The sequence below is a fragment of the Tarenaya hassleriana genome, unplaced genomic scaffold, assembly GCF_000463585.1.
Source record: "Tarenaya hassleriana unplaced genomic scaffold, ASM46358v1 Cleome62, whole genome shotgun sequence".
In the NCBI taxonomy this organism is placed as follows: domain Eukaryota; kingdom Viridiplantae; phylum Streptophyta; class Magnoliopsida; order Brassicales; family Cleomaceae; genus Tarenaya; species Tarenaya hassleriana.
Genome location: NW_010968712.1, coordinates 461,005 through 479,669, shown reverse-complemented (window position 1 = coordinate 479,669; position 18,665 = coordinate 461,005). Strand labels below are relative to the sequence as shown.

General features: G+C 31.9%; 2 protein-coding genes across 2 annotated transcripts; both read right to left on the bottom strand.

Moving 5' to 3' along the window:
- Nucleotides 1-8,042: 8,042 nt before the first annotated feature.
- LOC104799941 (flavone 3'-O-methyltransferase 1-like) lies at nucleotides 8,043-10,020 on the bottom strand. The gene is made up of 4 exons (XM_010522631.1): nucleotides 9,554-10,020; nucleotides 8,866-9,176; nucleotides 8,710-8,774; nucleotides 8,043-8,579 (listed from the first exon to the last, which is right to left on the bottom strand). Exons 1-4 carry the CDS (start codon nucleotides 9,973-9,975, stop codon nucleotides 8,277-8,279), a joined length of 1,101 nt encoding a protein of 366 aa, XP_010520933.1. The 5' UTR covers nucleotides 9,976-10,020; the 3' UTR covers nucleotides 8,043-8,276.
- Nucleotides 10,021-13,606: 3,586 nt separating this feature from the next.
- Nucleotides 13,607-14,210, bottom strand: LOC109116085. Its single transcript, XM_019200882.1, has one exon. It carries the CDS (start codon nucleotides 13,971-13,973, stop codon nucleotides 13,773-13,775), a length of 201 nt encoding a protein of 66 aa, XP_019056427.1. The 5' UTR covers nucleotides 13,974-14,210; the 3' UTR covers nucleotides 13,607-13,772.
- Between the last annotated feature and the right edge of the window lie 4,455 nt (nucleotides 14,211-18,665).

Genomic DNA, 18,665 nt, shown 5'->3' with positions numbered 1-18,665 from the left:
TATTTATGTATGTGTATATATGTGTATATGTGTATATGTGTGAATGTGTATGTGTGTTTGTGTATATGAAAATATGTGTATATATATGTATGTATGTGTATATATATTTGCATGTGTGTAATGTATGTGTATGAATATATGTGTATGAATGTATGTGTATATAGGTGTATGTGTATGTGAAAATGTATATATGTACGTGTATATATAGTATATAATTTGTTTATATTTTAAAAAAAAAAATTTAAAACATTTGCGACGGAATGCGACGGAAAAAATTCCGTCGCAAATTGCGACGGAATTATCCGTCACTTTCCGTCGCAAAACGCAGATTTTTTCCGTCGCAAAAATGCGACGGATTAACGACCGTTATGCGTTTGCGACAGCGGTATACCGACGGAAATAATTCCGTCGCATTCCGTCGCAAATTCTTAATTGCGACGGATTTCCTTTATATTTGCGACGGATTTTTCCGTCGCTATATAACTGTTTTTTTGTAGTGTATGATAGGGATTGACATTTTGAATGTCGATTATTCATGTTTTCGTTAAGGTATTTTTGTTTAAAAATTTAAACTTCAACTTTTGGAAAAAGGTGTATATTCCAAATCACATTTCTGGTTCGTAACTCCAAAATTAGTTTGATTCTTGATCCAAACCGCTCGAGTTTTTGTATCAAAGCTTTGATAAAGTTAGGAGTTTTCAATTCTTGAAATTAAAAACTATGTAACACAAATATAATTTATTTCCATTAGGAAAATTTTCGAGATGAGTTCCGAACAATTTCGGATGGGATCCAGTTTATCTTTTGATTTTATAACCCTATAGGGTTCCATACCAAGAATGATTTATTGGAGATTAAAAAAAATGTAACTATCTTCAAAATTAAATGATTGTGTGTGTACGTGTATATATATATATATAGCTTGAATAGTCAGTCATAAATGAATTGATCTTTCCTTGTTTCGGACTCAATTGAACAGCATAATTTAATAATATTTTTTTATGGAATTAATGTATCATCATTTAATCATTAATTTTGCTTAGTCTTCTTCATTTTTGTTTCTCAAGTTAAATAATTTGTAGATTCAATTCTCTAACAGCGTAAACCAATTTTTATACGTAGATCGAATCCATAATTTTTCTTTCTTTTTGTTTTTGTTTCTTATTTTGATTTTCAGTTTGTGTGTATACTAAGAAGTGGGGTTGGGATATGATATATATATATATACACGCGAAGCTAACTATGAACCACAAATGAATACAAATCTTGGGTGTCAAAATGGGTCCGGTGGGTCCCCGGCTGGGGAAATTTGGCATTGAAGACAGTGAAGTCACTCGTGATTCAGTCCATATTTTTCGAATCTGAAATAACTGACGCATTCAGATATCACTCAAAATCAGTTCTTTTCATTCAAGGAAATCTGACTACAACAACATAGAGATAGTTGCAGTAAAGCCCAGACGCACCACACTCCCCCTGAGTGTTAGCCCTCCTAAGACACGAAATCTACTGATTCAACACACAACCCGTGTGAATCCCCACTCTCACGTTCTGGATTTGTTCAGATTACTGTTGAGAACTCCCCCTCAGAACGATCTCACTCACCAGAAATAAAAACGTAAAGACCAAAAACTCTTGTACTCTCTGAATGATAATCTTTTAAGCTCCGTGTCTCCTCTCTTCCTCTTTGTCGTTCTTATATAGCTTTCTCTTCAACTCCAATTGTTTATTGATTTGATTATATCTTTTTCTCCAAGGTTGTTGGTCAAACTCTATCTCCAAGATTCCATCTTTATCTCTTCCACAAAATCAGCTTTAGAATCTTCTCAGATCTACCTGCAATAACAACCTTAACAGAATCAAACTCAAAAATTTTGTAAGAAAAACGGATAGCTCCTCACGAATTGAGTTCGGCAAGCCCACGAATTGGTCCGTGAGCCAGAAAAGTTTTTAATTTTTGTATATTTAAATTATGTTTCTGACAGTTATTTGATTTGTTTTGTTTAAATTTTTGTTTTTTTTAATGTTTTATAATATTTTTTAGTATTTAAATTGTGTGTTTTAGTCATGTCTTTGACTCGCGAATCGATTCGTTCAACTCATGATCCAAGATTAACTGAATTGAGTTAAATAATTTTTGACTCGCCAAAAAACAAGGTGGGCCGAGTTAAACTCAAAAAATCTAAGTTCGGAACGAATCGGACTGAGTCACCACGTTTTATACCCCTAACAAATCTAATATCTCCATGTGCAAGTTGACATTCAAACATGCAGAGTAAAATTTTAATTTTTTTTTGTTATAAGGTAAACTTATTAATTAAAAATCCTTCTTTATTTAGGGCACAAAACCATTATCAAAGTATAATGTTTGCAGTTTTGGATTTTGTATAATGGATGATAGAATTGATATATCCAATCCCTTGAACAATATTGCGTCATCGGAGTAGTTAAGGGATTGGTTGTAAAGACCGTTTCTTCCATAGATTGTAAATATGTTTCTGCCATATAAGATTATGATTAATGGCAAAAGCCCCACAAAGAAAAGAGTATTTTTGGGTATCTGAAGTTTTGAATCAATATTATCAAAGAAAAATATAATAAATAAAAAGGAAAATCGCAAAAAAAAAAAAAAACTATGTACTTCTCAGATATCGACAAAAAAATCCTACACATTTTTTATTACCAAAAAACCTTATACTTATATTTATTCGCCAAAAAATCCTTATACTTTTAAAATGTTAGACAAAAAAACCATTTACTTTTTTATTATCTAAAAAACCCTATACTTATAATTTATTCGCCGAAATATATATATACTTTATAAATTCTAGCAAATAAACCCCTAAATACAAATACCCAAAAAATTTGTAGAAAATCTGTCCGAACCTAACAACCGATATATATCTGAACCGATTAAAATTTCAAATATGAAATAACTGCATTTATTTAAAAAAATTCAACAAAGACAAATAAAACGGACCGAAAACACAACACACTCGGTCAGCTGATGGATGAATAACGTTGGAGTTTGATTGGTTGGACCAATGAGGAGTCATCGATTGCCACCGCATCTCACTCAGTCAACTGTCTATGTATTTGTGTAATTTTCTCAATTTCAACCAACGTCCTATTCTGATATTGAAAATATTCATACTTTGGTGTCAGTTTCGTCTCCAAAGTACAAAAAAAAAAGGAAATAGAAATTTCATATCTTGGTAGGATGTTTCAAAATGGATAATACTTTTAATTTATATTTTACTATATTTCATAACGTTATAAAATAAAAACTTAATTTGTAATATAATAACAATAGATAAATAATTAGTTAAGGGTGATTGGCTCAACTGATAAGTGGGTATGCGCAAAGAGTGTTCCAATCAGGTTCAAATCCCACCCTTGGCAAATCACATATTATAAAAAAAAACAATAGATAAATAATCTCAATTTCTCACTAACTCCCATTTTTATAACTTCACATTAAATGGAATTGTCAAATTTAATGCATAAAACAAATAAGATACATTTTGTGTATGTGTACGATATGATATTATTCTAATGTAGAATTAATAGAGAAAACACAAGTGCAATAGTTAGAGCAATAACGGTCGGGAGAAGATTAGAAGATGTTGCAAAGAATTTCAAAAAGAGAGTCCGACTTCTCTTCAGAATTTTTAGGCACTCCGACTCCTACAGCGGCCGAACAACGATCCAACCGTCCGTAAGACCAATGGCAGACCTAAAATTTTATTTAATGGGGACAACATTAATATATATACGCACGCCTACAGAAAACTATGGGTCGGCTTAACCCTTGGACTGTGAAGCACTTGTCATTCGTTCGTCGTTTGCAACCGATTCAATCAGTCATCTATAGCATTATCAACTTCTGGGCATCAGTTTTTATCATTCCGAAGAGCACTGCTCTTGATATTGAACGCATGTGTTCTGTTTTTCTGTGGAAAGGCTCGGTTGTCTCGGCTCATGGGGCAAAAATGGCATGGAGTACTATCTGTCAGCCTAAGAGGAGTGGAGGTCTTAACCTGAAAATGTTAGCAGATTGGAATAAGATACTCTGTCTAAAACTTATCTGAAACTTGTTTACAAGAGCAGGTTCCCTCTGGGCCGCATGGACAAAGGGGAACCTCATCAAAAGGAAGCCTTTCTGGTCGTTGGGATCACAGAGTAAGGGAAGTTGGGCATGGAGAAGACTCCTAAAACTTTGTCACCTAGCCCAGAACTTCTTGCGATGTAGGTTGGATAATGGACAGTGTTGTAGCTTTTGGTTTGACAATTGGCTTCCCTCGGGTCCTCTGATCTTCACTCTGGTAGACTCGGGTCCTAGTCAATTACAGACCCCGAAACTTGCGACCATAGCCGATGTGTACTCCTCCACATCGGGTTGGCGGCTACCACCAGCAAGAAGCAGCATCGTTGAATGTGTCTATGCGGAGATACCGGACATGCCACTTCTGGATTCCACTTCTACTCCGAATGTTTTTTACTGGTCTGCCATCTACTCGACCTCCTCTTCGACCCCTTTCTCCACTAGCATAGCATGGAAGCAACACTGGTCTCTTTCCCCTGTTGTTCCCTGGGTAAAGGTTGTTTGGTTTATAGGTTCCATATCCAAGCACTCATTCTTGGTTTGGTTGTCGGCGATGAACAAACTACCAACCGATTCCTTGCTTGGGGATTGAATATTCTTGCTTCTTGTCTTTTATGTGATGCACAAGCTGAATCTTTGGATCATTTGTTCTTTCGGTGTAGCTTTTCGTGCCAGATCTGGCCTAATATCTTGCGGTCAGTGTTCATTCCCTAGTAGCTTTCTCTGAATACTTCAGTTGGATTGATCGCTCTCAGAGTCACAACAACTGTCGGCTCATTCTGAAACTACTTTCATGCCTGCGTTTATCTTATCTAGCGAAAGCGTAACGCACGGCTTTATGGAGACCAACCAAAACCATCCTCTTCCCTGCGCAGAGAGATCCTTCGATCCGTGCGCTGCAAACTTTTGGCGCTACAGTCCACCTCTGCATCCTCAGTTTCAGAAAGCCTACTTGCTACATGGTTTCGCTTTTCCGATCCACTTTTGTAAGCACCCATTTTAATTTGACTTTGAGCATGATGAATCTTTGAGCATGATGAATCTGTAACAACTGTTACTACTTTGTACGTTAGATTAGTTTTCAATGATTTACAGTTAACAAAACAAAAAATATTAATATATATATATATAATATAAAAATTATTATCACAAAAATATTTACGATTTTTTTTTAATTTTTTAAAAATTTATCATAAATATTTTTTCGATTAAATAAATTAGACAATCAATCAAAAACTAATCGTATAATAACATTCAAATTAATTTTTTGAGGAATTAACTTGGAAAATTTTCATTATTTTGAGATATCAATACAAATTTTTTTTTGAAAAAATTATCTATTGGTTTTTCTATCAAATCGAATATAAAATAAAATAAATATATATAAGAATAAATTTTTTAGTGTATTTAATTTTACATATAATAAAAAATCATAATTGTTATATTTATTTAATTTTATTATTCTTAATTTTTTTTGTATTTGACTATAATTGTATTGATGATGTTTTTTGTGATAAAAAATAAGGAAAAGTTTTAATATGGAAAATAATTAAGAAAAATAAGGGAACAAATGAAAGAGATTGTGATAAAATACTCTTTTTTTATTTGATTTTCTAATTCCGTAACGTAAAAATTTAAAAAAAAAAAGAGCCAAAAGGGATCCACGCAAAATTTGTAAATTTTATTAACTTTTATAAATACTTTCTTTTTTTAAGGAAAAATCCAAAAAAAAATATTGAATTTTTCAATTTTGACAGAAAAAATATCAAACTTTTTATTTTTATCAAATCAATATTAAACTTTTTAAATGAGTATTACATTTTTTAAATGATCTAAAAAATATATAAACTTTTATGCGATTGTTAAAAATACAAGCTTTTTAAATGATTCAAAAAATACATGAACTATATACAATTGTAAAAAAACAACGACAATAATTTAACGTATTTTCATCTCCATATGTCATGTCAACTCATTTGTTTATTTGAAAATAATAGAATAATTAAGTATTTTTTGAAAAATTTAAAAAAATTGATATTTATTTTGACAAAATGAAAAGTTAGTGTTTTTTGTCAAACAAATTAGTATTTTTTTGAATTTTTTTCTTTTTTTAATATCATTGTTTTAAAGTGGGTCCACCCTCATGGGACCATCAAAACCCACAATGATGATGTAGGGGTGGGCACGGGTCGAATACCCGGGAAAATCGAGAGATTTGGATTCGGATCCGGGAGGCTCGGGTATTTAACTATGAGATTTGTATCATGGATTTGGTATTTACGAGTATCCGGGGTACGGGTATCCGGAATAATAGTCGGGTACTCGCGGATATCCGGATCCGGATTTATTTAAGAAAAACAATAATATTCATATATAAAATTTTTAAAACATGAAGATATATTTATAAAAATTGATGAATTATGATAAAATATATAAGACAAAAGAGATAATAAGAGACAAATAATAATAAATTTAATTTTTTGAATTAATATTAAAAAAATATGAAATTATTTCATCTAAAATAATTGTATTTTATAAAAATGTTATATAAATATAAGATATAATTATTTATAATCATAATACGCGGGTACCCGCGGATATCCGGTTTTAAAAATTCTATTATCCGGATTTGGATCCGGATTCACGGGTATTGAAAAATAAGGATTTGGATTCGGATTTGAAAATTACGAGTACCCTAAAATCGGGTATCCGTGAGACGAGTATCCGACGGTTCTTCCACCATATATATATTTGTATATGTGTATATGCATATATATACACATACACATTTCAATATGAATATATATATACAAATACAATAACACACATATATATATATATAAACATATAAATTTACATATATATATATATATATATTTATAATTTAAATTTTAATTTTTAGTTTAAAATTTAAAATTTAAATTTAATTTTAATTTTTAGTTTAAAATTTACATATATATAAAATTTAAATTTTAAAATTTATTTTTGTTTTTGTTTTTTTTAATGATTTGAAAATTTTTATCATGTGATATTAACGTAGAAAATCTAGCGAACCACATCACTACCATTAGTTGGAAACCATTATACAGTTAACGTCGTTAGATTTCATACAAGAAGTTGGAAAAAAAAATTGATGGTTGATGTATTTTTTAGATGAAAATTAATATATTTATGGGAAAATTCCATAAAAGTCGCAGAGACAAAGAGTACCAACACCGTCGTTCTTCAAAAATCGAAGTTACAGACCAAAGAGAGAAATGTGTAAGGGGAGATACCAGAACCAAATGCCAACAGAAAAATGAGACAGAGAACAAAATGAGAGAAACGAGAGAATGAGAGAGATGATAGAATGAGAGATACGAGAAAGATAAAGGGATTAGGGCTTCTATGGATTTTAGGATTTTTAATGTGTTTTTTTTTTTAATCTTAGTGGCTGATGAGGTGGGCGAAATATATGCCACATCATTTTTCCGTTGGGGTTAGAACTACGATTTTAACGTCGTTTAGTCAGAAAGATTTAATTGCTAATGTTTACAAAGTACAAGTATTTTTTTGTCATATTATAACAGTATAGCGTTTAATAGGATCAAAAAAAAGTATAGGGTTTAAATTGCGACGAGTAAAAAGTACATAGTTTTTTTTATAGAATTTTCCCTATATTTATTGATAAAAAATAAAAAACTCATATATTTATTTAAAATTTTCTCTTTTTTATTTATTATTTTAATATATTATTTATTTATACACATTTAACAAAATATTATATATATTATTTTTTATTAGTTTTTTATAATACGAAATTATATGTTTCAAATATGATGTTTGCTATAATTTATCATTATAATTTAAAATTTTAAATCACTAAAAATAACAATAAATTTTATTACAAAAAAAGATAAGTTTATCCAATATTCCCGTCACTTTATTTCCCTAAATCGATTTAAACGGCCAAATCTTATTATGTCGGTTAAACCTTTGATTTCACATCCTCAAATTGTACGAGCCAAAGAATACTGAAAACAATTCCGTGACCAATGTGAGCAATCAAAGATGGCATGGCACAATACATATACAAACACAAACCCATCTTCCTCCATTACACGCGACAACGACAAGAGAAATGCGGACGACCAGTGAATATATATATATATATATGTATGTGAGAAGAAGATTAGATCTTCTTGATGAACTCCATGATGTAAGTGCCAAAGGCGTTGCAGACAACCCGAAAACCCTGAAAGCCAGATCCTATGGCCAAGCCCTCGAACTCTTTCTCGGTTCGTTCTTTGCCTCCGGGGTTATGAGCCAACATGATGCAGTCTATGTGGACCACTTGTTTCGTCAGGAGGCTCGGGTCCGGAGCCACCGGAAGTACGCACTCCGCCACTATCACTTTCCCCTCACCCGGAAGCGCTTCGTAGCAGTTCTTCAAGAACTTAAGGCAGTGCTCGTCGCTCCAGTCGTGGCATATCCACTGTCATCAAAGCCGGGAAATCGGGTTTTTTTTTCTCTCGGTTACTCGCTTTAACGAGGTCGAAATCGTACATTGCGATGATGAACTGGTAGCCAAGGATCAATATATATTGATCTTAAACTATACTGACCTTCATGAAGATGGCGTCTCCTTTAGGGACACTAACAAACATATCTCCACCTATATGCTCAATACCTGCACCATCGAACGAAAACCCATCTCTATATCGATCCGAAAGAGAGGAAATATACGACCGAAATGATTATATATCCGAGTATGTATATACCCGGATAAGAAGGAGCATCCTCAATGACATGAGGGAGATCAAAGTTGATGCCTTTAACGTTATGGTACTTGGAGACAATCATGCTGAGAGTGGCTCCAATCCCCCCGCCTACGTCGACAACCGAGGATAAGCTCTCGAAGCCATTGTAGGTTTCTAGAATCTTCTTCATAGTGATGGTGGAATGGTTGGACATTCCATTGTTGAACACTTTGTTGAACCTTGGATCTGTCCCGTGGTACTCGAACGCCGTCATTCCGTACGCCTTGTTGAACGGGATCCCGCCTTCAAGCACTGCATCTTTCAGATGGTACCTATACATACATTCATATACACTGGATTTCAGCATATATGTAATGGATCTCTCTTAACAGACAAGCCATGAACTTTTTCAAGTGTTGTTGCTAAAACTGAGCTGCCATATCCGGACAAAGTTTCAATAATTGGTCTGCGGATGTCAATAATGTCAGCAGATTTGTCTCCATGTCTGATTTCTTGCTCTGTTCTTCCACCACCCTTCACACTTCTCAATTCCATTCGTCAAATTCACAAGCACAGTGTTCAACTGTATCATGTGTTTTTTTTTTAAAACAGATTAAATCTGAATATAGATAATATCATCTATTCAATCATACCAGGAAAAAAAAAACAAAGATCCCATGTTTTCAGTAAAAGAATCGGAAAACTTTACCAACTCTCCATGAGGACTTTATCTTGGTTCATGAGACAGAGGGCGGCAATGGAGACGCCATCTTCGTTCTTGGTCAAATACTTGCAGACGGGGCCGAGTCCATACAGCCGCTCGACGCCGCCGCCGGAGAGCGTACGGACGGAGCAGGTGAGGATGGAGTAAGAAGCCAGGATCCGGAGAATGCGATCGAGCATGACAGGAGCATCTGGGTTCTTTGTTGGAAGACGCGAAGCTATGTCGGACGGCGACATTTGGCCGGAGAATCCGGCGGTCTTGGCCATGATCTCGAGCAGGTCGAGCTCAATGGCCGATTTCAGAACCATCGGTAAGACAGAAGCGCTCGCGAGTTGCATGGCGAAGAGGTTCGCTTCATCGTCGGAGACTTGTGCCGGCGTTATCTGTGTCTCCGCCGTCGAACCCATGCTTTCTGTTTTTTTTTTTATTGTGTATTTTTCAGGTTTGGTGAGTGAGTGAGTTTGGGGTTTGGTTATTTATAGAGAAAATGTTTCTTTGTTTAAACTATTCTCATCTCTCATGTAAATTAAATTTATTTTTCGAAATTAAAATGTGTACGAGTAATACACGCCCTTTCTTTCTTTATAATGTAATTAGAGTATTATATTAAAAAAAAACTAATTAATATAAACCTAACATTGTTGCAGATTTGCAATTACTATTACTGAATATTTGATATTTTCGATGGATAATTGTCTGGTTAGCATTCATTTGGTTAAATATGTATAATTATATATACGAATACAATTTTTTTAATAACAAATTGAAAAAAAAATATCCTCATTTATTTTTCTTCTCTATAATTAATATTGTATAAAAAGTTCTTTAATTGTAATTTCTACTTTTCTAAAAATCTTTAACATGTATTCTGAGGGATATTTGAATTAATATAAATTTAGATATAAAAATAAGATTGAACGAAAACTAAAGTTATTTATATGTATTATTCAAAAATGAAGAAATTATATTCTTTAATTATGAACTATGACCTACAATATCAAGCAATCTCTAATGAAATTATAATGTAAATAATTTTCTAATAAAAGTGTTTTTATTCAATAAAATGTAAATTAGAAGTTTTCGTCAAAGGTAGAGTCGGCTAGCATCGGAGTCAAGTTGGTGGGTGGGAGAGACAATTACTTCCATCATTTTTGCTTAATAATGTAAATTTCTTTAAAATTAAAACTCTATCATTACCTGAATAGAATTATGCTTCGTTGAATATTACAATGATTAAATGTTTGGTGTCCGGTACAAAAAATAAATTAGTTATTTATCCTGTATTATAAATGTCTCCAAATTTTAGGTGAAAAATACAAATCAATTAATGTTAAATATAATAATCCAATTATTGAAAACCAAAGAGGAAAATACGTTGTATAATTAATGTCATTATCTTCTGTAACGTATCAAGAGTCGTAATCAAACTTAGATTTGATTAATTTAGAAAATCGAATGGTTATCTTTTATCCCAATATTCTAAAGCGCTCAATTTATTACAACACCCACCACGTGGAAAAAAATCAAAAAACAATAATAAATACAGGAGAGAGAAGTTAGTATGATAAACATGTCGGAATGTGACACGTGTATAGATTTAATTGGTTTTCCTCTGAAGTTCACCCACTCCCTTTGAAAGCTGTGCTAGAACAAATGTGGACACGGTCCCAACACCTCACCACCCTCTCCATACAATAAAATAAATCTATACAAATAATTGTTAAATTATAAAGGGTAAGTAAAATATTTAAAATAGAATTAGAAAGTTTTTTTGATTTTATACAAATAATTGTTAAAATTTTAAATATTTAAAATAAGTAAAATACAAATAAATGTGAAATTATAAAAATGTTAACAAATATTTAAAATAGAATTAGAAAGTTGTTAAGTTCATCACTAACGATTTATCGAAAAGAATAATCGAGTAAATAGCATAGATAATAATAAAAATAGATTTATAAATAACTATAATTCAATTAGCGAATTGATTCATCTAAATTCGTTCCTTCTTTACACGAATTCAAAAAATTAAACCAATTCACATAAAAACAAATTAGTTCCGAGTCAATGGGCGAGCGATGGTTCATACCAAACATATAATAAATCAAAATCGACGTATTTGTAATACAAATGTACCAAGGGATCTGTTTTCAATTGTTTATATCGAATCTAAGTCGCATCGTAATTATTAAAAATAAATAAATAAAGGCCCACCTACTACACTGACGTGACACGTCACCATCACCACAGCTTCTCATTAAATATTTTTTTATATCGGCGTAACAAATTAATTTACCACGGCGACAAAATGAATCTCACGTATTCCTTCGCTAAAACGAGTTGTATACATGGATGCATACACCTACGTGTATATATATATATATACACACACACAGTTGAGTTATGCCACAATACAAATGGAGATCAAGCTATCGTACGGTCATAATAAACATTAAAATTAGTTAATCGACACTGAAAAAAATGTTAAAAAAAAAAACAAAATTGTTGGTGACAATTTTGAGAATATATGTGTATACGTGTTACATTTTATGTTTTTTTTAACAGTTTTTAAATTATGTTTTATATAATATATGTTAAAATTATTAACTGTTCCGTCTACCAGAATTTTGTAGTTAGATTTATTAATATTGCTAATGGAACTTATTTGTTTTTGCAGCCTTTTTCTTTTTAGTAAAGATAACAAAAACAATACAAAATTTAGCACACTTGATTAATTTCATTGCCCACTGAATAGTAGTTTTATATGGGCTCAAGCGCATGGCCCATTAGAGGCCCATGAACTGCTATTGTGGGTTGCTTTGGATCAGAACCCCAGAATTGTATAAAAAAATCATTGCTCCAAAGGGAAGAACGCTCACTCAACTGATCATGGAGAAAAATATGGTGATTGTCGAGATATCTCCAGATTCCTGGGGAGAGGCGAAGACAAACAGGAAAAAAGTTTGACATCGAAGGAAGAAGAAGAAGGAGAGGAGACACGTGTCAGATAGGTGTTCTGTCTGAAATTCAGACACGGTTTGATTCGTTACATGGAAACTGAGGACTGATTCATCGTCGATTTCGATCCTGTCGAGCTCTTGGGACATTCGTAAGTTCTGTTTCTCCGAAGATCGGCTGGACAATCAGGATGATTATGATTTGATTACCATCATCCACCAGAGAGGACACGTTTGAGGGGTTCTTTAGGTTTAGGGGTTTTTTTCCTGTAAAGTTTGGGACTTTTTGTTTCCCATTTCATGATATTAGGATTTAGGGTTTTTGTTTGTCGTTGTAATTTTGAAATTTGATGAAATGGGTGTAGGTGGCCTGCAGGGATTACCCACTCCCAAGACATGTCTGATGCATATATGTCTGCATATACATACATTATATGCAAGTCTACCCCTTTGAAAATGTTCATAATGGCGGCAGAAGGCTTGGTTATTTGCTTGCTGAAGAATCCGAAAGTGACTCCAGTGAAACAGGTCCAGTGGTGACCCTGAGTTGTGTCTTAGATTTCAAAACAAAACAACTGAATCGGCATTGGAAAAGCAAAGAAGAAAGTTGATGCATGTGGAAGAAAGCTTAACTGCCACTGGCAATGGCGGGTTCCTCCTCCAAAGATCTAACCCTCTTATTTCCCACGAGAAGAAACATCATTTGCTGTCTTCGTTCCCATTGTTCTTTCCAATTTCTTCTTGCGCGATCAAAGACAGAGACAAAGGCAGTCAAAGTTGGAGCAGTGGGTATATCTCCATCTAACTTTCTTACACTGTCTTGATGAATATTCCTCTTTCTCAGGTAGATTATGTCTTGTCTCTCTCTGTGTTGACTATTGCATCTCAGATTGGACTGTAACTCAGAAAAGGAGGTAACTTTAGAGTTTCTTTGCTATGAGGCACCATAGTGTATTACCGGTCCATATCCCCGGATTCATACAGCCTAATCTCTTAAGAGATCCATCAAAGGATTCGCACCAAGTGGCGTGATTTACGAATCAGATTAAAAGTATGATCAGAAAATGCAGGACGAAGGCTCTTAAGAAAACCAAAACTCATCATCTCATTATGACTTTCATCTGCATAGAGTTTACAGACCGTATATTACAGCACAAAAAGAAAAAACTGAGCGAGAAGGAGAGACACTGGGAAAAATCTCGACCATCTCCCTCGATTACAACGGAAAAGAAAAAGTCGATGACGAATCAGAAGTCGACGAGATGAGAGGAGAAGTCCGGAATCGGCGACGACCCGGCACTAGACGGGGAAGGACAAGGTAGCGAGACACCGCCTATTCGGATGACATACCGCCGATCGGGACGCCGGGGAAGAAGTCCCGCGGCGATTTTGGCGAGAGCCGCCGTGTACTCGCCGAGTAACTCAGCAACGATCACCACCGACAACATTATACAAACGATTCGCCGGAGAAGAAACTGTAAGATTTTTTCGTGGATTCTTCTGGGATTATCTGAATCTTCAGAAGGGTGTTCGTTGATTTGTGGATTTGGGATGGATATTCGATCTGAGCATCGACGATGTTCTTATAGGCGGTGAGGTGAAAGGCGTTGTCTAGGTTTTTTGCACCTTTTTTTGTCGTATTGTCTTTTTTTTTATGAAAATAAAATTCTCCGCCGCGTCCACGGTCCCATCTCTAGAGCTCTAGTAGACGGTAGCTGGTTATTACATTTTAGTACTTAAAATATATAACTAAATAATAATAATAATAATAATAATAAACTATATAAAATGTATAAAAAGGATCAACTTGTACCAATTAGTCTGAGACTATTTGATGTTTCTAGAAGGAATCAGAAGTCTGTCTGTCCCTTACCATGGAGAACTCAAATCAATGTTGTATTCCAGCATGGGAATCTAACATTATTTTATATACATTTTAGATAAGATTGGATACAGATCGGATATCCGTGATTTTTAAGATCCCTGTATCCGTATCCGATCCGCACAAATACTCGATTTTATTATCCGTATCCGATCAATAATTTACGAATACCGAAATTTCGGATATCCGTAAATATCATGGATATTTGTAAATATCTGTATCCGACATAAAAATTATAAAAATTAAATTTATATTTAAATAATAATTTTAAATATAAAAGAAAATATATAAGTTATTTAATATAAATGTTATTCATAATTTAAAATCCATAATTTAAATATTTTAAATCAATTCAAATACAAATATAATCATAATACAAATATATTGAAAGTTCAAAATTCAAAAATTAAACATAATAAATTTTAATATTCAAAAGATTAAATATTCTAAATCTCAATATATACAAAATATTTCTTGAATATACATATAAAATATGTAAATATAAAACATTTTAAATTTTTATAGCGAATTATTTTTATATTTAATAATATTATTAATTAGTACGGATCAGATCGGATATGTCGGATAATTCGAATTTGATATCCGTATCCGCGAAAGACATTTGAAATATTTCAAAATAAATATTCGTATCCGATCCGTAAACTCCGGATATCCGAATTTTCGATTCGGATACGGATCGGATAACGAATCGGTTCAATTTTTTCGGATATTATGTCCACCCCTAATTTTAGATATTGGCAATAAAAAAACAAGTTGCACTTTATATATATATATATATAAATTACAGTATGCTGAATATATATATATATATATATATATTAATATTTATTGGTTTTTATCATTTTTTGTTAAATTGATTTATCATAAGAAATATTTTTAATTATTTAGATTAAACGAAATTCTAAAATAAAAACAAATATATATTTTTTATTTTTTTAATAATATTCAAAATATATTAATAAATAAACTTTCAAATTATATAAAAAAATGAAATAAAAATTACTATAAAATGAGTTATATCATTTATCATAAGAAAAATTATAAAATAAGTACATCAATATTATATTTAAAGAGTAATATAAATCAAAATTAATTTTATTTTCATATAATTTTTATTGAAATATTAAACTATACTAATTTTTTAAAACTTTTAAAAATATATTTCGATTAAAACTTCCAAATAGGGTTTGGCGTAACAAATTTATATTTCAAATTATATTTCTATTCTTTTTAATTAAACTTCTAATAAATGTTTTGCATACATATGGATTTATGAATATATTGGATTAACGGGGCTAAATAAATATATACACAAAAGATCTTCATAAAATAAAATAAACAAAAGATGTGAAGAGATCCATCTAGAATATTATCAATGTACGGATATGATAAAAATCCAAATGGATGACCCCTTTTTTCCTCTTACTTTATACAATTCCGCGTGTCGTTGTGGATAGAGAGACACGTGTTTACTTGTTTGACATGACACGACACGAGTTTGTAATAATCTTTGATTAATTTTAATTAATTAATTAATGGGGTTTAATTTAATATTATTAAAATATTGGGCTCACGGAGTCATTACGTGTTCTCACCGAACGCCAGTAGAGGTTGACGCGTCTGCCGAGTTGCGTTCGAAATCGCGTTCGTCATCATTGCTTTCTTCTCCTTTTTATCTATTTTTTTTTTCATTCATTTCGTTTTTTTTTTATAATACAGAAGTTCATCGGGCCTTTGGCCCGACTACATCTCCCAAAGAACCGGAGAAACCCATGTGAATATCCCTTCCCACGCTTGAGTTTGAACTCAGGATAAGAGCATGCTTTGCATGTTCTTTCACCACTAGTTCATCCAAGCTTGGTTCATTCATTTCGTTTATTGGATAATAAGTGTTTAATTAGATAATAGTATTAATATGATAATGATTAAAAAAAGTACGGTTTATGTATAAACAGTCGAGGGTATCACTAAGTTTATTGATGGAATACAAAAACCACAAAATATTTATCATTTTTATAAATCTTAAATCATTGCATGGGATTGTTAAAAGAATACCGTATTTATTATCTATCAAATGCAAAATCTCTATTTTGGATTTCACATTCAGTTTCTTTATTTTGGGATATAAATTTTTTATATTAAAAATATAGCATTAAATTTTTATATTAGACTAGTTCAGTTCTATTTATATGATTTTAATTTTTATAACTTTTCTTGGACAAAATATCAGTGAGAGTAATTAAATATTATAAAAAAACAATATTATTTTATTGTTTTTATATATCAGTTTAGTTCGACTTTTTTATTGAATTTAAAAATTAACTTTTGATAGATTTAAAATTATTAATAAAAAACTATTTTAGATATTAAAATTTGTATTACCAATAATAACAGTGATAATATTTTTTCATAATTCTCCAGTGGATAGAAAAAAATAGGTCTGCATAATGATAAAGCCTTGTGTAATACAGAAATATTTCTCGATTCTATATTAAATTCATAAGTATTTCGCTTTCGCCACAACGAAATTTGGAGGTCCAAGTGTTGAATGTCCACGTCAGCAAATGTAATATAATGGGAATTTATTGATCACCAAGACAGGGCTTCTCACTTGTGGAATCACGAATTAAGCTGCTAAATCGTGAACATGTGGCAGGTATGGGTCCCACATGTTGGCTGACTCGTCTTGTAAGTCGGCGAAATCACGTGTGAACGCTTCCGCTAGTCGGTCGTCTGTTTGCTTTTCGTTGAAAACTTTCGAGCGACTACAAACTTTGATTAAACTTATATAATTTTACAAAAAATTATTAAACTTGAATAAAAATTAAACTGAATTTAAATCAATCGTGTTAGATTAAAAATAATTTTAAAGAATTGTGTAAATAAAAATACGAATTCAGAAAAAAAAAAAAATTTCATAATTGCAAATTACACGTTAATATATAATAAAATAAAATAGAATATTCTATATATAATATTTAGATAAATTATAACGATATTAATGATAATGTCTTTTTATATACCTCAAGATAAATCATCTATCTATCAAGATGAATCATGATGAATTCATTGTTCTACATGGTTTCCAGTGGTGTTAAGCATTCGGTTGTAAAACATTTTTTTTTATAATATTTATATTTTTACCAAAAAAATCATCTTCTACATGGTGGTGTAGTTCAGACTTAAATCGGTGTTACTAGATAATATTTGAGAATTGTAATCTCAGAGTCTGATGTAACACGAATATTATACGTAAAGATTTTCAGATTAATTTAGGTTTGAAAAAAGAGGAAGAGGATTGAAGAAGAAGAAGTATGAGTTACGAAAGAGAAGAACCATACAGAAAAAGAAGGATTCCTCGTATGTTTTTATTCACAGAGAGACATTTACATAATATAGACTTTCTTAGTCTACAAGAAAAAAAAAAGTTGACGTTATATAATATACAATCGAATATATTTTTCCATATAAAAGAGATTGTATTATGCCTAAATATGTCATGTGTGTGTATTATGAAGATCCTCACGTGATTCTCTTCCATAGACTCCTTTTGATTCTGAAGGTTTCATTGGTTGCTTCTTGGTTAAGGCAACCACGTCGTCCTTGTCTTGGATGAAGCTCTCGGGTGAATTGTCTTCTTGCATGGTATGTCCGGTTTGTTCTTCAACAGTACAGTGCGTATACGTGAGTTGGATTGCATAAATATGTAGCGTGTATAGGTAAAAAAGTTATGGTGCATATAGCGGTTGAATCGGGAAAAAAAATAAAAGTGCAAAAGCGTGATGCACAATATGTAATAGTTTAGCAAGAGACAAAAAAAAAGAAAAAAGTGATACAAATGTCCAGATCGATGATCAGAGTTTTCCAATCGAAAATTGCCAAAAGCCAAATTTAAAGATCTCATGACGGTTAGGATTGATGGCGATAAACGAACATCGTCAAACAAGAGAAAAATAAAGTAGTACATCGTCTAGAGTTGATGTTAATAAACGAATATCGTTGAAAACAAAAAAATAGCACATCAACTAGGATCGATTATGATGAGCACCACCGTCGAAAAAAAACAAAAAGAATGAAAGACAGATATTCAAGACGATGATATTATTAGATATAATATATTATCGTCATCTTCATCATCGCTTTCGTATTCAATCAATATTATTGATCAGAAAAAAAAAAATTAGAACAAAAACTAAAATTTTGATATCATATAAAACAATGTTTTTTTTATATTGAT